The sequence below is a fragment of the Mugil cephalus genome, chromosome 10 (genome assembly GCF_022458985.1).
Source record: "Mugil cephalus isolate CIBA_MC_2020 chromosome 10, CIBA_Mcephalus_1.1, whole genome shotgun sequence".
Classification (NCBI taxonomy): Eukaryota; Metazoa; Chordata; class Actinopteri; order Mugiliformes; family Mugilidae; genus Mugil; species Mugil cephalus.
This window is the reverse complement of record NC_061779.1, coordinates 1,106,146-1,125,762: the sequence shown is the minus strand read 5'-3', so window position 1 is coordinate 1,125,762 and position 19,617 is coordinate 1,106,146. Positions and strand designations below refer to the sequence as shown.

Below are 19,617 nucleotides of genomic sequence, written 5' to 3'. Positions count from 1 at the left end.
AACTCCATCTTTCTTTTTCTACGTCGTGCTGCGTTCAGGGGCCTCCTGGCTGCGCGTTCAGTGCCAGTACAGGGTCCGCGGGCCGCAGGTTGAGCAGCTGCAGGCTGTTTTAAACGGAGCCTTCTCTCCGGCCCTGTTGTCCTCGCTGATGAATGTGATGAATGTGGTGAAGCGGCTGCAGCTCAGACTCATCTGCTCTTAGTTTGCATAGATACCGGCCTCTGGCTTCCGGACTGTTTTTTTTTTTTTTTTTTTTTTTTTATATAACTTGCAGCTCTAATACAAGTTAACTTTTACTTCCTTGTGCACACACGCGGATAGAGGAACTGACCGTTTTGCGGCTGGCCTTTTTGTCAACACTCTACATCCTCTCCGGCTTCATTTCATAACCTCCGCATCATGATCAGATAGAACCGGAGCGGAGTCCTGGACCCAGAGCGAACTTCGGAGCGGACGGTAGGAAGGTAAGCGCCCCCCCCGGTCCTCCTCCACCTCCTCCACCTCCTCCTGACTCCCCTGACTCCTCTGACTCCGGCCCTGTCGGAGTCTCGGTGCAGCTTGACGGAGTTCGCGGAGGTCGGAGGAGACGGAGCTGAAGGCGGAGGACGGGAAGTCCGCTTTTTTTCTGGCGGAGCTCAGCGACATGTGCAGCGGCCTCACACTCACAATATGAGGCTTTATTAATAACAGGAAGACACACGCAGACACACACAGACACACGCAGACACCTGCTTCTCGGACCATTATTTGCCCCAGAAGCCAGATCTCTGAGCGGTGAGAGGCTCCGCACGGAGTCAGGTCGGTGTTTAGAGACGTTCACACTCTTCCTGGTCCTGTCCCATCAGTTTGTGTCTCTGAACGTGTCTCTGTCTCTTTTATTTATCTATTTAAAAACACAGGAAACTAAAAACTGGCCAAAGGAAAGACCAGTTTTATGTGTCTTTTTGTGGTTTTATGTTCTGAAACGTAGATAAATTGCTGTTGTGTTAGTGTTTGTGTCCGTTTGGACATTTGATGAATTATTCTGCTGTTGTTTTGACACATTTTGTGTCTTTGTGGACGTTTGTGTGTAGCTCTAGTGGCATTCAGGGAGCATTCTGTGAAGCTTTGTAGTGTTTGTGTCCTTATTGTTCTGTTTTGAACCGTTTGTGTGTTTTGGGGACATGTTTGTAGGATTTAAAGGACAAAGAACCTTCAGACTCTGACATTTATTTATTTAAAACACAGGAAACTGAAAACTGACCCGAGGAGCTGAAGGAGTTTAGTCTGAGTCTCATCTCATCATTTACGTTTTTATGTTTACATGTTATAGTTGTTTCTACGTCTGTGTGACTGTGTGTGTGTGTTTGTGTGTCTGTGTGTATCTGTGTGTGTCTGTGTGTTTGTGTGTCTGTGTGTGTGTGTGTCTATCTGTGTGTGTGTCTGTTTGTCTGTGTGTGTCTGTGTGTCTGTGTGTATCTGTATATGTATCTGTGTGTGTCTGTGTGTGTCTGTGTGTGTCTGTGTGTGTCTGTGTGTCTGTGTGTCTGTATGTATCTGTGTGTATCTGTGTGTATCTGTGTGTATCTGTGTGTCTGTGTGTGTGTCTGAAACAGCCTCTAGATGAATTACAGACGTTTCTACTGTTTTGACACGTTCTTTGTCTCTTTTTGTGTCTTTTTGTGTCTTTTTGTGTCTTCTTGGAGACGTTATTGTCTCTGGTTGTTGCTGGTGACGTGTAGATGACGTGTGTCATGTTTCCAGGATCTTTTCACATCTTTTTGTGGTGTTTATTATATTTGTAGTGTCTCGTTGTGTGTTTGTGGAAATGTTGGTTGTGGGACGGTGTCAGGTCAGAGTTTAGTGACGTTCACACTTTTCCATCGTGTTCCATCAGTTTTTAAAGCAAATGAGCTGCAAAAGTTCATGAAAAGCTTCGCGTCGCGTCTCCGTGATTTATGTTTTTAATTTCAGACGGATTCCAGATGTGTCTCCTCTCGCGTTGTTTAGTGAGTCTCTGTTTGGACATTTGCGTGTCTTTTAAATGAAGGACATGTCGTGTTTTGTTCTATTTTTAACTCCCGCTCTGTGTTTTGGGGACATTTTGGTTTAGTGACGTTCAGACTCTTCCTGGTCGTGTTCCATCAGTTTGTGTCTCTGAAAATGTCTCCGTCTCTTTTATTCATTTCTATAAAGAATAAAAAACTAAAACCATCCAAACGTCTGAGCTGCTGAAGTTCATGAGAGATTTTCTGTCTCGTTCTCGTCGTTTCTTTCTTGTGTCGTCGTTTTCCTGCTGCAGTTCTTTCTACTTTTGTGCGTCTTTGTGGTTGTTTTGTGTCCGTTTGGACATGTAATGTCTCCTTATAGTGGTTTGTGATGAACTGAGGACGTTTTTTACTTTTGCGTCTCTGAAGTTGCAGATTTTTTTGTCTCTTTCCTCCAGACTGAACGTGTCTCACGTCTCTTCATGACCTTATTTCTACTTGTTCTTAGTTGAGTTACTTAGTTTGTGTTTGGATGTTTAAAGTTGGGATTCGTTCCAGACGTAGATGATGACGGACGTGTTTGTTCTGATCCTGTGTTGATTCTTTTGTTACATTTTATGATATTTTTTAAACCCTCGTCGTCTATTTTTGCTGTTTTTTGGACATTTTGCGTCTCTGGACTTAATTCTTTAATGATTTTTGATCAGTTCTCTTTTTATTTATTTATTATTCATTTATTTTTGTGCTCATTTACATCGTTTTGTGTCTCTGGATGTTTTCCATCCAAGCAGAATTAGTTTCACGTCTCCTGGATTTTTGTGGAAACTGAAGCTGTTTTTACTTTTATCTGTTATTTTTTAGTCTTTAGCTTCGTCTGCGATTTGTCAGTTTTATTGAGTCGTCTTCGTTTTACATCTACATCTCACTTATATCTGTTTCCTGTATATAGATAAAAAAAGACGCCTAAATGATGAAAAACCTGATGAAAAAAAACACTAAACAAACCAAAACGAGGAGCTAAAAGAGGCTAAAAGCTCAGCTCAGTTAAAGTTAGGAGGTGATTCCTGCAACAATATTAACCAGTTCATTTAAACGTTGAGTCAAAAATGACCAAACATGCAGATTTTACTTTCTCAGACGTCATGTTTGGACTTTTTTGTCATTTATTTTTTTATTCGTGTCTGGATTGATTGTCTAAGAAGCGTCTTCACATCTGAACTCATGCAGTGATAATTTGGTCTCTAGTTGAGTTCACAGTCTCTTCGAGACACGTGTTCATGATGCTCTAGATGTTTCTGGTTCATCTCTATGTGGTTATTTATTTTTGTGATAATTTATCATTTAAAGAATCAAATAAATAACTCAGAACATCTGTACATTTTTCACGAGCCCTGAAAGTGAAGAAACACATGAAATATTAGACTAAAATGAGCCAATATTACACATCGGAGCGAGTCCTTCAGACTAAATGTTTGTGTTAACATCTGATCAGCTGGAGGAACCTGATCCCATTAATCAGATCAGAACCAGTTGAGTTGTGAGATGTTGGTGGTTTCCTCTCATCAGCTGATGCTCCAACATTTCTACTGGATGAAGGTCAGGACTTTGACTTGTTCCTAAACATTCATCTGGTTCTTCTGGAGAACCACTGGTGTTCTTGGGCTCCTTGTCTTCCTCCATGACCAGTTTCTCTTCACATTCAGCTCATGGACTCATGTCCTGACATTTTCTTTCAGAGTTCACTGGTAGAATTCACAGTTCATTGGTCCATCAATGATGAGCAGATGCAGCAGAACAGGCCCAAACCAGGACATTAGCGCCCCCATGTTTCATGGAGGGATGAGGTTCTGATGCTGGAATGCAGTGTTGGTTCATCTCCAAACATTTAAACCAAACTATTCTACTCTGGTCTCATCTGTCCACTAAACATTGTCCCACATGTCCTTTGTGGACAGAGAGCAGTGTCTTTGGTTGTTGAGTGGATTCATCAACATGAACATCAGCCAATGTGAGAGAGGCCTTTAGCTGCTTAGAAGTTCCCCTGGGTTCCTCTGGTTCCTCTCCCACTGTGATGGAGTGATGTTTGTTGGTGGACCACTCCTGTGGAGGGGAACAGTCGTCTTCAATCTGTCTGACTCTCTGTGGATTATTTGTGGCTTCCAGACTCTTTACAGATGGTTGTGGAACCTTTTCCAGCCTGATGAGCAACAACAATTCTTTTTCTGAGCTCCTCACAAAGCTCCTTTGATCTGTTGTCATCACACACTTCAACACAAACATGAGACAAATCCCTGATTTATAGAAACTAAACCAGGACCTGAGTCTCATCACGTTGATGGAAACACGACTCTGGTTTAATGTGATGTGTAATACTGGCTCAAACTATATTAATATTTGTGTGTTTCTCTTTGTCCAGGATGTTTCACGTCCTTTTTGTTCCTTCATGTATAAATTGCCTGCGTTTCTTCCAGCTCGGCTGCAGGATTCTTTATTTAAACAAATCCTCCTCAGATAGGATCTTATTCCTCTTCACTGGAGCTGTGTTCATGTTCCTGGTGCTGAGTTGTTGGTGCCATTTATTTCTGTGGGAGTGAATTTGTTAATCTAAGTCAGTGTGCAGAGATCCTCCGAGGGGCCGTCCCTCGGGCCTCAGGGCTAAAGGTTTCAGCCGGGAAACAGTGGAGTAGTTGTGTAATAGTGTCAGTTAACTATTAACTTCTCCTCAGACGACGTGTTTCAGCTTTACAGCTCTGACATCAGCTCCCGCAGCACATTTTCGTTTAGTCTGCGTTTATATGTGTGTTTCTGTGTGTGGATGATAAGAGCCACAGAACTTCTACAGTTGTTGTAAAGTTTGTTTTAATTGCACAGAAAATCTCGCTGCTTGTAAATGTTCCACGGAGTTTGTTTATGTCACAGTTTAGTAAAATTTATTTCCACAGAATTCTTCCGGCTGTGTTGTGATAACTCGCTGCTCATTTGCAAGTTAAATATTTAAGAAAAACTCTTTGTTGTTGTTTTTTAAATCTCTTTCTGGACAGTTTGTGTCTCCGTTGAGACTTTGTGCGTCTGCGTTCACAGCGTTTCTTTATTCAGAATTTAGAATAAGTTGTGGTTGTTTTTATGTTTGTGTGTAGTCGACATCTGTGTGCGTCTTTGGACGAGTTGTGTGTCTGAAGTTGGAGTTTTTGATCGATTGTGGAGGTTTGTGTCCACGTTGATGTTGTTTTGTGTTTAGTTTTTATTGTAGTTGTTGCTACTTTCTCTTTTTGAGACATTTTTGTTTTGTCTTTTTTATTTGTGTATTTGTCTTTTTGTTGCGTCTCTAATGTTGTCGTATTTGGACATTTTGCGCCTTTATGTTGCGATTAGTGATGAGTTGTGTTTGTTTTGTTGTTTTGTTGTCTTGTTAAATGTATAAGGGTCATTTTTACGTTTTTATTTCCTGTTTGTTTCTTGTGTTGTGTCGCCACAGTTGTCGTATTTGTTGAGTTGTAGATTTTTGTGCCGATTCATTTCTTTGTGGTTTTGTTTGCATAATTTTGTGATAATTTTTTGTCTCTGTTTGTGTGTTTTGCATCCATCAATTATTGTTGTTTTACTTTTCTGTCTCTTTTTGCACGTTCAGGGTCCAGTTGTGTGTCTCTTCTTTGGACCTTTTTTTTTTGTGTGTCTCATTTGAGAGTTTGCATCTTGACTAAAGTTGTTTAATGTATTTATTAGTTGTTTGTCTTTTCTTTGCCGTCTCTTTTGGACACTTTGTGTCTCCTCTAGTTGTATTTTTAATCAGTTGTCTCTTTGTGGTTGTTTTTAACATTTTTTTGTGCGTGTTTGTGCGTTTTGCATCCGTTTCACGTCTCTTCATTGAGATGTTTTTTTTTCTTATGTTGCCGTCTCTTATTAAATGTTTAGAGCCTAGTTGTGTGTCTGTTTTTGGACATTTTTTGTCCCGGTTTTGTGAGTTTTTTGTGTCTCTGTTGGGACATGTTGTGTCTCTCTCCTGAATAAACGCCTGGATCTGGGTCTGTTAATGGTTCTGTTGGAGGTCAGGTCATTCAGTGTTTAAAGGGAAGCCCAGACTCTCTACAGAGGAAGCTACTTTCACTTTCGCTGCAGCTCATAACCACAGGAGACGGGACTTAAACCCCTTAAACCCTTTTAAATCTGGAGGCAGCTCGACCTCCGTCCTCCTGGTCCTGGACGTGGACGTTCAGATCTCATCAACACCAGCCGCAACGTTTTCTACCAAAGGCTCTGAAGGAAGTTCCACAAAAAAGTCCCTGTTGCGGTAATTTGTGAAAACACAGGAACTTTCAGCCACCACAGGCCTTAAAAAAAAACCTGCAACTGCAAATGCGTTCGTTTTATTTTTGGTGCAGAAAGAAGAAAGACTCTGAGTCAGAACCAAAGGATCCAACGTCGAGTCCCAGGTCAAGAACTTCAAGACTCAAGTCAAATAATCGATCGTCCACAAAATCCCGAGTCAGAACCAGAACATCCGAAAGTGAAGCCCTGAGTCAAGACGAAGAAGATCAACAGGTTCCAGGTCCCAGGATTCAGCCTCCAGGTCAGAACCAAAGGGTCCAACGTCAAGTCTCAGGTCAAGTAGCCATTCAAGTCCAAATCTTGTCATAATCAACAAGTTCCAAGTTACGTCCCACATAAAAACCATCGATTTCCAAGTTAAAACAGATTCAGAGTCGAGTCCAGCAACTTCCTAGACGAATAATCAGTCATGTTCAAGTCAAGTAATGAGTCACGACCACGAAATCCCAAGTCAAGAACAAATGCCGCCCCAGGTTAAGAAGTGCCAAGTCAGAATCATCCCAAGCCGAGTCTGGAGTCGTGTCTTAGAACCGTCGTATGTGGAGAACTATCCACATCAAACTGAAGATGTTCCGTCACCACAACGTTTCCTTCGCGTTCCCTCGGTTCTGGTCACGAACGTGTGCAGCACATCGTTTAGTTTCAGTTCCCTTCATCTTTTACACGGTAGCTCCATGAATGAGCCTGAACTATAAAAATAACAAAGCAAAAATAGAAACGCTGTTGGATTTGGTGTGAAGACGTCCGCCCACGCATCTGAACCTTTCACTGACGTCAGCTTCCTGTCGCAGAGCGAAGCAGAAGAAGAAGAAGAAGAAGAAGAAGCAGAAGACGTGTAGAAGAGGTGTAGAAGTGAACAGGTCACTGTGACAAAGATTGTGTCTAAATGCATCGATTCATTCATTATTTCATTATCTAACACGTGTTTCATTCAAGAAACAGGAACCAGATAAACTGGACAGGTCCTCCAGGGGGACGAGTTCTGTCTCATGTTTATAGTCTCATGTCACTTTCTGTCTCTTTAAGCTCCCGTTGAGTTTTATTTTGTCTTGTTTTGTCCTTGTTTGGTTTCGTTCTGATTGTTGTGCGTCGCTTTGTTGTCTTTTGCATCTCATTTTCTTCACATTCTCTATCTTCAAGCTCACAGAACTCTCTTTGCATCTCATTATGGCCGTTTTCTGGATAAGCTGAAAGCTTATCTCACCCTCTTTGCATCTCATGTGCATCTCATGTTGATACTTGTGCATCACCTTTTGTTCTTGTTGCTGCTCATTTTGCTCATGTAGAGTAACATGTTGAGTGTTTATTATTTAGACTTTGCCCGTTGGTCCGTTCAGTGAATCCATCCATGCGTGTTCACAGTACAATGTTCCTCTACTTCTTAAATATCAGTTTACTGCTGTTTTGAATGTAAATCTCAGAGTGAGAGTCAAGGCTCTAGGATTCAGACGTTGTTCATGTTTAGGAGAAAATTATTCCATCTTCTTAAATAAGAGTTTGAAGAATGTGGGTGACAGGAGATGACATGGCCGAGCCTTTTAAAGCAAGTTGGTGAATACGTTACTCATTACATGACAGAGTATATCCCTCAGTGTAAAGTCTTTTTCTTTATAAACGAACAATATTGATGCCCCGCCCACTCTTCTTCCAGACTCACGATGCCCCGCCCACTCTTCTTCCAGACTCACGATGCCCCGCCCACTCTTTCCAGTTTCCCAGTCTTTTCCAGTTTCCAGTTTCCAGTTTTCCTTTAATGAATCCTACTAATTAATCCAGATGTTGGATCATACACTGAACTACCACAAGACCTCTTTACATAGCGGTTGTCATGTCAACTGGTGGTCGCCATTATGTCACATCCTGTTTCGTCAAATGACAAACTAAGATGCAACTAATTGAGAAAAATCACACTTAAAAACAAAATATATTTGATTAGTTTTGACCACAGCCCCGCCCCCTAACATGGAGGGGGTGGAGCTTATAGAGACAACCTCCAGCCACCAGAGGGAAATCTACTAGCTTCACTTCACTTTAGAGGAGCTGTTCCTCCTCCGTGTTTATACGTCTGTGTGGTAGAGTCTGCTGGGAACTGATCTGAAGAATTAAGAAATTAGCTAAAGCTAAAGCTGCCTGAAGTGTTTTTGTACCAGACGTTAACATGTTTGTTTCTGCTGGAGGTCAGCGGGGCCGACTCTCTGTTGGACATTAGAGGAACATCAGAGGAACTTCCTGGTTTTAAGTCTGACTAAAACAAACGCAGCTTTGTTCTGTTTCATTTCTGCTGTGTCAGATCTGGTCAAGATGCTGCAGAGAATTTTTAGAAACAGATTATATATAATCTGCGTCTCTGACTCATTGTGTGAATTTAAATGATGTCTTCTTCTGCAGTGGTTACCAGCCTAGCACCACTCGCTGTCTCTCGGACATGATGCAGGTCTAGTTGTTGTTGGGCCTCAACTTTTAAAATTGTCTAAATTTGCAGTCTCCCTTCAAGATTACCTAATATGGGTCATTTCCTCTGACTCCGCCCACAACGACATCAACAACAGCTGTTTTTAAAAGATGAGTAGTGGTGGCGACTAACACACTGACCTTTGTGTGTCATTTGAGGGAGGAGCAAGGTTATAATAGATAAAGCTTCAGACATATCGTTTAGAAAGAAGGTTTAAAACCCCAGTGGAACCAGTTGCATTGAAGCGATTTTGCTTTTCACGATGTCCTGCTCACCCACCGACTCCCTCCCTCCCACAGAGATGGCTCATTTCGGCCAGCAGGGCGAGATGACGGAGTACAGGAAGATTTTGATCAAGCGGGACCTGGAGATGGGCGTGGTCATGACGGTGTTTCGGCAGAAGGCGGAGCGACTCACCGTGCAGGTCATCATGGAGACCCAGCAGGTGGCGTGGACGCGCACAGCTGACAAGACCGACGGCGTCCGTGAGTATCCTCATCCTCTCCAACAGTGACCTGATGTCACACAGTCCGTGGATGCAATAAAATGTCCCTGTCAAACACGTAAACCAGACACTGGTTCTGCTGTAAACGAGGCAGCGAGGCAGCGTCTCAGCGTTAGGTTCAGGTTCAGGTTTAGTGCAGATAAAGATGAACCTAGGCCTACTGAGGTTTTTATGTGTCATTCATGAATCAGATGGTTTAAAAGCAGAACCAGAAAGTGAAAGTGATAAAGTCGACCATGTGCACCACACAATGTAAAAATGGAACCAGAATTTGGCCACTGGAGAAAAAAAAATCAAAAAAACAAAAATAAATAAACTGAATGCTTCTAATTAATAGTGTAAAACAGGAACCGTTGTGACAGCCATCCTATGGACTGATGTCAGGTTCCTGGTGAGAGGAAATTATGTTGAGGCTCTATGCTACTGTTTAAATATCATCTCTGTGTATTTAGTTGGTGTTTTAACATTGCTTCAGCACGTTGTCATAAACAGACGTGACATTTATTGTTTGGAGAGTCGATCAAATGACCACATCAAGACGCAAAACAATGGAAACATGGAAACAAAACAACTGAACAAAGACTCAGAATGACCTCAGACACAACAACCTCAAAGAGACTCACAACAATCTCAAAGAGACTCAAAACAACCTCAAAGAAACTCCAAACAACCTCAAAAAGACTGGCACCCACTGCAGAGACTCAAAACAACCACAAAAACACACAAAACAACCTCAAAGAGACTCCAAACAACCTCAAAGAAACTGGCACCCACTGCAGAGACTCAAAACAACCACAAAACAACCTCAAACAGATTTAAAACAAGCTTCAAGAGACTGAAATGACTGAAATCCGCAGCAGGGACATAAAACAATGTTGAATAGACTCAAAACAACCTCAAAGAGCTTTAAATGACAGATAAATGACCTGCACCTACTGTTTCTGTCTGTTAGATTTGTGTTTTAAATAAAAAAAAGTAACTAAAGGATTCACGTCCTCTTTGTTCCAGTGGATCTGTTTGAGATCCGGGAGATCCGGGCCGGGAGGAACTCCAAGGACTTTGAGCGTTTTAAAGACGGGAAGGACAAACACGACGAGAACACCTGCTTCACCATCTTCTACGGGTCCCAGTTCGTCCTCAACACGCTGAGTCTGGGAGGTGAAGCCTTCGCTGGTTCCTTGTTCTAAGCTGAGTGACGGTTTCCTGGAGGTTAATGTTAATAATAATAATAATAATAAATCATTTATGTTGCAGCTGATTCTGTGGACGAGGCTCAGAAGTGGCTGATAGGACTGGAGCTACTGAGGGAGGAGACGCTGGCGGCTCCGACTCCGGTTCTCATCGAGAGGTACGAACCTATGGTTCTACACGTGGTTCTACATATGGTTCTACATGTGGTTCTACATATGGTTCTATATTTGGTTCTGTATTTGGTTCTATGTTTGGTTCTGTACGTCTGAGGATGTCCCAGTGGAGCAACTTAACTCATAAACCCTTAAAATAACCACAACTATCAGAGGAGAAGGAGAAAGAAAAAAGGACGAGGAGGAGAAGAACATAGAAGAAGAGGAGGTGGAGGAAGAGTAGAAAGAAGAAGGAGGAGGAGGAGGCACCTTACCATCCTCCTTCTCCTCCTCCTCCTCCTTCTTCTTTTAATCATCTGGGAGAAGAAGAAGGATGAGGAGAAAAAGGACAAGGAGGAAAAGAAGGAGGAGAAAGAGGAGGAGAATAAAAAGTACTGCCTCCATCTCCTCCTCCACGTTGATTCATTTATTAGTAGCTGGTTAATTAGCGGTGGTTACCGTGGTTACCGTGGTTACTCTCCTCCAGTAACTGATCTGATCCTGGTCTCCACAGCTGGCTCAGGAAGCAGATGTACTCCGTGAACCAGACCAAGACCAACAGGTAGCGTACGTACGACTATGAGAACATCAGGTCGTTCAACACATCAACACAACGCGCTCACAAACTGTTTGTGTTGCTTCCCAGCATCTCCATCAAAGAGCTGAAGGCTCTGCTTCCTCAGCTCAACTACAAGGCTCCCAGCTCCAGGACCCTCAAAGACAAGATGCTGGTACGACATCTTCTCCCAGCATGAATGCATGAACAAATTCATGAACAAATGAATGAATGAATTAATAAATGAATGAATCGTTGGTGTTGTGCTCCTACAGGAGGTGGGAGGGAAGAAGGACCGTCTGGACTTTGAGCAGTTTCATAAATTCTACAACCTGATCATGTTTGAACAGAACGAGGTTGGTCTCATTAAATCCTCGGCTACATTTTATCCAGTTGTGATGATTTAGTTTTGATCTGTTTTATGTTTTGGCCTCAGATCCTGGACGAGTTCAAGAAGGAGTCGTGTGCTTTCATCCTGGGGTGAGTTGGTCTGAACGCTGTGCGAGCGGATCCTCGTGGAGACGGAGTTTCAGGTTTTCTTTGTGTTCGTCTGCAGGAACACGGACAAACCCGAAGCCTCGGCCGTTCTGCTGCACGACTTCCAGAGGTTTCTCATCTACGAGCAAAAGGTAAACGTGACACACATGAAACACACATGAAGAAACACAACAACACTAATTCATAAGTCAATGAGTTTAATAATACACAGAAATACAGACACACAACAACTACGGAGACACGACAAACAAACAAACAAACAGAAACAAATAGTTGTTTTGTGTAGTTTTTGTTTAGTTCACCTCTGCTTCTTTCAGGTCATCTTTAGGGTTGTGTTTTGTATGTTTGTGGTAGATTTGTGTGTCTTTCTAGTTATTTTATGTTTCTGTGTGGTTGTGTTGTGTGTGTGTGTAACTGCTTTGCATCTTTGTGCAGTTGTTTCATATAAATTTGTAGAACATTTGTTTCTCTGTAGTCGGTTCGTGCTTCTTTGAGGTGTTTTAATGTCTCTTAGTTTTGTGTTGATTTGTGGTTGTTTCATGTTTGTTGTAACTTGGTGTCTTTTTATACTCGTTTTGTGTGTCTTTGTTTTTGTTTTGTGCATCTTTGTGGTTGTTCCATGTCTATTTGTAGTAGTTTTGTGTGTCTTTTGTGGTTTTGTTTCTCTGTGTAGAAGTTTTATGTGTATTTGCGTTTGCTCTGTGCCTCTTTGTGGTCGTTTCATGTGCATGTGTAGCTGCTTTGCATCTTTGTGTAGCCGTTTGTCTCTTTTTAGTTGTTCTGCATGACTTTACATGTGTTTGTGGTCGGTCCTTGCCTCCTGTGAGTCGTCTTTTTGTGGTTGTTGTGTGAACATTTGTGGTCCGTTGGTGTCTCCTGTCAGTGTTATGAGATAAATTACAAACAGCAGATACAGTGAGATATAAAAGTATATATATACATGTACATGTGCAGTTGTGCGCTCAGAGCAAAGTATTAGTATTAGTATTAGTATTAGTATTAGTATTCACAGAGAAGTTATAATAAGTAGATAACCCGAACCCGAGATTGACCTGATCCTCTGACTTATTGTCCTGGTGTCCCCCCCCCCATCAGGAGTCCTGGGCCAGTGACCTGAACAAGGTCCGAGAGCTGATGACCACCTTCATCGACGACACCATGAGGAAAACCAACGACCCGGAGTTCACCGTCAGTGAGGTATCCAGCCCCAGAGTCCAGGTTCTGATGAAAAACCTCCAGGTGAAACTGTATAAAACCTCAAGTCTTTGTCTCCGTCCTCTAGTTCCTCGGTTTCCTGTTCTCCAAGGAAAACTCCATCTGGGACGAGAAGTTCTCGGAGATCGTAGACCTGGACATGAACAACCCTCTGTCCCATTATTGGATCAGCTCCTCCCACAACACGTCAGTCTGACTGCACCCAAACACACAAACACACAAACACACTAACTACACATGTGTAGTTGTTGATGGGTGTGGTCTTGTGCTTCTGTGCGGTCGTTGTTTTCTGTCTGTAGTTGATCTGTGTCTCGTTGTAGTTTTGTGTCTCTTTGTTGTTGTTCTTTGTGATAGTTGTTTTTTAGGTCTTAGGTTTTTAGATTTATATAAATTGTCTCTTTGTAGTTATTATTTGTCTCCTTGTAGTTATTATTTATCTCTTTGTAGTAGTTGTGTCTCTTTGTAGTTATTATTTGTGTCTTTGTAGTAGTTTTGTCTCTTTGTAGTTATTATTTGTCTCTTTGTAGTAGTTTTGTCTCTTTGTAGTTATTATTTGTCTCTTTGTAGTAGTTTTGTCTCTTTGTAGTTTTGTCTCTTTGTAGTTATTATTTGTGTCTTTGTAGTTATTATTTGTCTCTTTGTAGTTATTATTTGTCTCTTTGTAGTAGTTTTGTCTCTTTGTAGTTATTATTTGTGTCTTTGTAGTTATTATTTGTCTCTTTGTAGTAGTTTTGTCTCTTTGTAGTTTTGTTTCTTTGTAGTTATTATTTGTGTCTTTGTAGTTTCTTTGTGTCTCCATGGAGTTGGTTGATGGTCCTTTGCCGTAGTTGTTTTCTGTCTGTGGTTGTTGTTTTGCAGTCTTTGGACTCTTTGTGTCTTTTGTGCAGTCGTTGCATGTTTGTAGTAGCTGCATGTGTCTTTGTTGTGTAGCTTGTGTAGTTGTTATTTGTCTCCCTGTGGTTTGTATGTTTCTTTGTAGTAGTTGCCTTTTTCTTTGTGTTGTTTTGTGATTTCAAACTTAATATAAACACAGAAAATGTTCAATCTGATAATTGATATGTTTTGTGCCCGAGAGGTAAATAATTAACTATTACCTGGTTTTATAAGGTCAGTCATTCATTAACATTAGCTATTGGTCGTTCATTATAAACGCTTTACTGGATGAATCAACTAACAGAAGGTAATCCAGCGTGTCTCCTGTTTCTCATGTTGTCTCCTGTTGTCTCCTCCTGTCCAACAGTTACCTGACAGGTGATCAGATCCGCAGTGAGTCGTCCACCGAGGCCTACGTCCGCTGTCTGCGTCTGGGATGTCGCTGCGTTGAACGTCAGTATGAAGCTTCTTGGATCATTAATACGTTTTAATTAAATCATCAGCATCATGGTGAAAGAGCCAAACTAAAGAAAACATTTGCATCACTGACTTTCTTGTTGGATGCCACACGTTTCAGATCTCATTGCTAATAATTTGATGCGTATGAAACAGATCTTGGGTCGTTCTTAAAGAGAATCTAGATGCTAAAAAAACATTACCAACACATACATCAACGCAGCATCTCATGCTCTAGTTAGACCTCCAGCCCAGTGTGCTGGTGGTACCTGGTGGTTGGGCCGGTACCAGGGTTTCTGGGCCTGAGGTTAAGGCCTGGACTGGTGAGATCCGTGAGGTTGGGCTGAGGCTGAGACTGAGGCTGGTAGTAACGCCCCTGTAGTAAAGTGTAGTTCACCAGTTCATTGACAGTGATTGAATAACCTGGTGTAAGCTTTGGTTTCCTGTTATTATCGTTGGTGTTGAGCAGTGGACTGCTGGGAGGGCCCCGGGGAGCCCATCATCTACCACGGATGGACAAGGACGACCAAGATCAAGTTTGAGGATGTGGTCAAAGCCATAAACGAACACGCCTTCGTCACCTCAGAGTAAGAATAACCACAAATCAGGTTTTATAGTGTCTCCCCCAGCTGTTGTACCAGGTTTTAAACTGATATTAGGTCTGAATAAAACTACATTATAAGCCTGGATTACAGGGATTACAAGAGGGTGGTTTATGTTTCATGTCTCTGTCATTGACAAGAAAAAACATCATTAAGTCCGAAAATCTGTGATTTGACTTAAAGTCCAGAACAATTAGGCCTAATTCCCATATTTTCTATATTTAGAATATCTGGAATCTGAATGTGTTCATAGTTTTTAAGTCCATGCATTTTATGGTAAAAGCTGTTAAATTAAATTATCTGATTTTAATTGGATTTAGTGTCACTGTTTAGGTTTATTTATCTTTTTATTTCATCTTGGGATGCCAGTCTACTTTTTATTCTTGTCTTGTTTTTTCCTGCAGAAAACGTTTTGTCTCTTTGAGTATTTTTAATCTAATGTAAAGCCAGTATTGTTGTTTTTCCTGCAGAATATGTGTCTTTATTTCATGGCTTTAGATTAAAGCGACGCCTCGTCTTCACTTTGTGTGAATGATGAGCCTTAAAACCCTAATGTTTCCTCAGGTACCCGGTGATCCTGTCCATCGAGGAGCATTGTCCCATAGAGCAGCAGCGTCAGATGGCTCGTATCTTCAGAGACGTGTTTGGAGACAAACTGCTGGTGGATCCCGTGGAGCAAATGGCCGAGCAGCTGCCTTCACCCACTCAGCTGAAGGGCAAGATCATACTCAAGGTACCTGAAAACCGTCTGGGCCGGGTCAACGGTGGGAGGGGGCGACGGTTCCCCGGGTCCTGATGGATCTCATTCTCTTCGTTGCAGCACAAGAAGCTGAATGTGGAGGGAGGAGGGACCAGCAAGGACTTCAGGAAGGGCCAGAAACAGGGAGACCTGGAGATCTGGGACCCTGTGGACCAGGTACTGTCAGGTTTAACAGATAATATCTACATAAATGTGTCATTAACACCTGCAAAACATTCCTGTTTAATCTCTAATTAAGCTTTTTGCTGGACTCAGAGCTATGCTATGCTAGTTAGCATTTAGCACCACTAGTTTCACTGTGATAAAATTCACCTGCTGCAGCATGAAGTAAATAAACTGAAATTATTTTTTTATTATAATATTTAGGAAAAGAGGTTTAACTTCTGTCTCTTTCTGGTCATTTTGCATTTTTTTTTCTAGTAATTTTCTCTTTTTGACAGTTTTGTGTCCAGTTGTGTTTTTCTTCTTTGTGTTTTTGTTTGTCTCTTTCTAGTAATTTTGTGTAGTTCTGTCTCTTTTCAGTGTTTAAGTTTTGCTTATTCTGAGTCTCTTTGTCGTCAATCTGCCGTCTAATCTGTATTTGTTTCACTTTCCAACAACAAGCATCTTGTCCGTCATTGGAATCGTTTCCTTTGGGTCCCGGGGTCTTTTCCCAGTCGACCTGCTCAGTGATGCTTCCAGGATGTAACACACTCTGTATGCATCTCGTTTTGCATTTGAACACCCACACATGTAAATGTGTGTTTCTCTTCATCAGAGATGGAACAAGCACTACTGTGTGATCTCTGACGACAAGCTGTACTATGCAGAAGAGTATGAGGAGGAGGATGAGGATCCCAGGAAGGTAGGAGGGAATTTAAATCATGATACAGGAACTCGAACCTTAAATGTATTGGGAAATAAATGAGTATGTTTGTGGTTTCTCAGTACCAGGACCTGCACAGCTCAGAGCCCTGGTTTCACAACCACCTGAAGGAGGGACGGCAAATGGCCGAGCGGCTCATCCATAATTACTGTGCAGAGAACGGAGGAAGAGACGGAACCTTCCTGGTCCGACCGAGCGACACCGTCGCCAGAGACTGGACCCTCTCCTTCTGGTACAACGTCCCACATATGCAACACATCCTTAAACATCCACACATCATCTGCTGCTTGGACGTTTTTTGCAACATTCACATTTCATTTTGCATGAGCAACAGACTCTAGATGGAAGGGGACATGTGTCCACATTAATGTGTCCCTGCTGCTACGGAGACGGCATTGGCAGCTTGTCTTTGTCCTGGTTTGTCTTGGTTTGTCTCCAGCTGTTAGTCGCGTTAGCCCAAGTGCTAGCAGAATCCCCGGCTAACGTATGCTTGGCTTGGTTCATGTGCTGTTTGAAGCTGGAAAGAAAACTCCTTCCTGCAGAGTGTGATGATACTTGATGTGTCTCCACTGGTCCCTCTTGGTGTCTTTGTCCTCAAATGTCCCATGGAGAGGACCAACGTGCTGTTTAGCGTCTTCCATCTTTATGGGTTGGTTCTGCTGCCTGTCACTACCGGATCAGCTGGTGCTAACGCTAACGCTACTGGGACAAACTGAGACACGTTCACAGTCGCTCTGCTGCAGATGCTTCTCTGGGTTCAGATGTTTAATCAGATTAATCGTGACGACGGATTATTTTTCTACGTGTTCCAGGCGTAACGGGAGGGTCCAGCACTGTCGCATTCGCTCCGGATCAGAGGGCGGACACACTTACTTCTACCTGACGCCCAACCTGCACTTCCCCAGCGTCTACACCCTGATCCAGCACTACAGAGAATACCCACTGTGCTGCCAGGACTTCGAGCTGCGCCTCATGGACGCCGTCCCGAAACCAGACCCACACCTGCAAGAAGGGTTTGTTACCACAACACAAAACCACCGCCCCCTCTCCTTTTAACACCATGTTAACAACTCACCTGGTCTTTAATGATTTAAAAAGAGTCTTCACATTTTAATTCAGCGAAGGAAGGAAGGAGTTGTGTGGTTTGTAGTTGTGGTTTAAAGATGGCTGCCTCGGTGCTGGTGCTGTCTCCAGGTGGTTCTACAGTAACCTGAGCAGAGGTCAGGCTGAGGATTATCTCCTGAGGATCCCCAGAGACGGAGCGTTCCTCATCCGTCAGAGAGAAGGAGAACCGGACTCGTTCGCCATCACATTCAGGTACAGGAGCAGAAAGCTGCTCTCTGCTCGTCTCCGTCGGGAGGACGACGACGCGTTTTCTGAACGTGTTGTGTTGATGCCTCAGAGGCGACGGGAAGGTGAAGCACTGCCGGATCCAGAAGGAGGGCGGCGTCTACCTGCTGGGAACCACCACCGAGTTCGAGAGCCTGGTGGAGCTGGTCAACTACTTCAGGAAGAAGCCGCTGTATCGAAAGATCAAGCTCCGCTACCCGGTCACTCCGGAGCTGGTGGACCGATTCATCACGGTGGGTTCATGGAAAACGTAGAGGAAACAACACAAACTGGACGAGGCTACGATCTGGAAACTGTAAATAAAATTAAAAAACGGGAGAGACAAGAGAGTTTTAGTCGAATTCAGTAAAAGCATTGACAAAGAAAATAAAAATAAATCTAATATAAATGATCAAATATAAATGTAATATAATTAATAATAATTACAACAATACATAAAACTATATATGATAATATATATGCACTAAATTCAACAATCATTTACAGAAAATGTATGTTAATATATACAGAACAGTATATTAAAATAATAATGAATAATTGAATAATATATAAACAAAATTGCATTTTTATAGTTCTTAATTAGTTTACAGAAATTCTGTTTGTTCATTATTCATACGATTTATTATAAATTAAATTATGTATAACATATAATTACAAAATATGTAAAATATGTAATTCTCAATAATTATTTATTGAAGAATAATTATATATATAAAAAATGGCTATTTAATGTCCATTTCTTCTCATTCTCAATTTGTTTCGAGAAAACAATATATTAAAATAATTGTGTATAATTAATTCATATATAAACAAAATTACATGTTTTTGTTTACAGAAAAAATATTTTTGTTAAAGAATAAATTATATAAAAATATATATACAAATTATAAATAATATGATTCTCAATATAAATAAAAATAAATTAATTTTAGAATATTCAACTCATTTAAAGAATAAAAACAAAAAAATGAATATTACTTTTTTTAAATGATTCTCAATGTGTTTAAAGTAAAATAATCAATAGTTATTGATGAGGTTGTGTGTTCTAGTGCTGAGTGTGTTTCTCTGTGGAGATCAGATCTGTGTTGTGTCGTTTTCCTGTTGTTGTTGTTGTTGTTGTTGTTGTTGTTGTTCTACATCTTGATGCTGACGATGCGTTTGTGTTTCTCAGGAGAAAAACTGTGCGTCTCTGTACGATGTGAAAACGTACGTGGAGCCCAACGAGATCGAGCCGTCGCTGGTGAGGACGCGTCTGTTAAACGCGCAGCGGTTGTGTCTCACGTTTGTTGGTCTCTGGTGTGTCTCACGTTGTGTTTGTTTGTGTGTCTCCAGCCTAAGAACACAGTCAAGGCTCTGTACAGCTACCAGGCCAAGAGACCGGACGAGCTCAGCTTCGTCACCGGGGCCCTGATACACAACGTGTGCAAGGACAACGACGGCTGGTGAGACGACACGACACGACACGAGACGACACAACACAACACAGCACAACACAGCACAACACAACACAACACAACACAACACACACGCACCTTCTTACATAGAAAAGAGACACAGAGACATACGACGTCCCTCATTTGTGTGTCACTTTGTGGTTGTTGTGGCAGTTTTGTGTCTCTTGTCTCTTTGTCGATGTTGTGCGAGTCCTCCAGTCTGATGATGGGAATCGTTTTGTGTTCTGTCGTGTGGTTTCGTGTGTCTTTGGGGGGTAATTTATTTTTAGTTTGTTCCATTTTTTTTGTATTTTTTCAGTTGCCACAGAATCCAACAATTTAATTTTCCAGGAAAAACATAAAAGACACAAACATTTAGACACAAACTCGAAACACAGAGAGAAAGAGGAGAAAAA

At 41.8% G+C, this 19,617-nt stretch overlaps 1 protein-coding gene across 2 annotated transcripts in view; it reads left to right on the top strand.

The window, feature by feature from the left end:
* The first annotated feature begins 127 nt into the window (after nt 1-127).
* Nucleotides 128-19,617, top strand: part of plcg2 (phospholipase C, gamma 2) — a 32,630-nt gene continuing 13,140 nt past the window's right edge. The window contains exons 1-22 of one of the 2 annotated variants that reach the window (XM_047597268.1): nt 128-464; nt 9,045-9,230; nt 10,259-10,408; nt 10,505-10,598; nt 11,108-11,155; nt 11,240-11,324; nt 11,425-11,505; nt 11,586-11,629; nt 11,706-11,778; nt 12,743-12,844; nt 12,930-13,048; nt 14,103-14,188; nt 14,661-14,778; nt 15,358-15,526; nt 15,614-15,709; nt 16,311-16,397; nt 16,481-16,650; nt 17,231-17,431; nt 17,613-17,735; nt 17,821-18,001; nt 18,940-19,008; nt 19,101-19,210. In XM_047597268.1, coding sequence (XP_047453224.1) covers nt 9,047-9,230; nt 10,259-10,408; nt 10,505-10,598; nt 11,108-11,155; nt 11,240-11,324; nt 11,425-11,505; nt 11,586-11,629; nt 11,706-11,778; nt 12,743-12,844; nt 12,930-13,048; nt 14,103-14,188; nt 14,661-14,778; nt 15,358-15,526; nt 15,614-15,709; nt 16,311-16,397; nt 16,481-16,650; nt 17,231-17,431; nt 17,613-17,735; nt 17,821-18,001; nt 18,940-19,008; nt 19,101-19,210 — 2,390 coding nt within the window. In that variant the 5' untranslated portion in view covers nt 128-464; nt 9,045-9,046. Of the gene's footprint in view, nt 465-603; nt 799-9,044; nt 9,231-10,258; nt 10,409-10,504; nt 10,599-11,107; nt 11,156-11,239; nt 11,325-11,424; nt 11,506-11,585; nt 11,630-11,705; nt 11,779-12,742; nt 12,845-12,929; nt 13,049-14,102; nt 14,189-14,660; nt 14,779-15,357; nt 15,527-15,613; nt 15,710-16,310; nt 16,398-16,480; nt 16,651-17,230; nt 17,432-17,612; nt 17,736-17,820; nt 18,002-18,939; nt 19,009-19,100; nt 19,211-19,617 lie in introns of those variants that run through there. The other variant, XM_047597269.1, reaches the window with a different exon arrangement.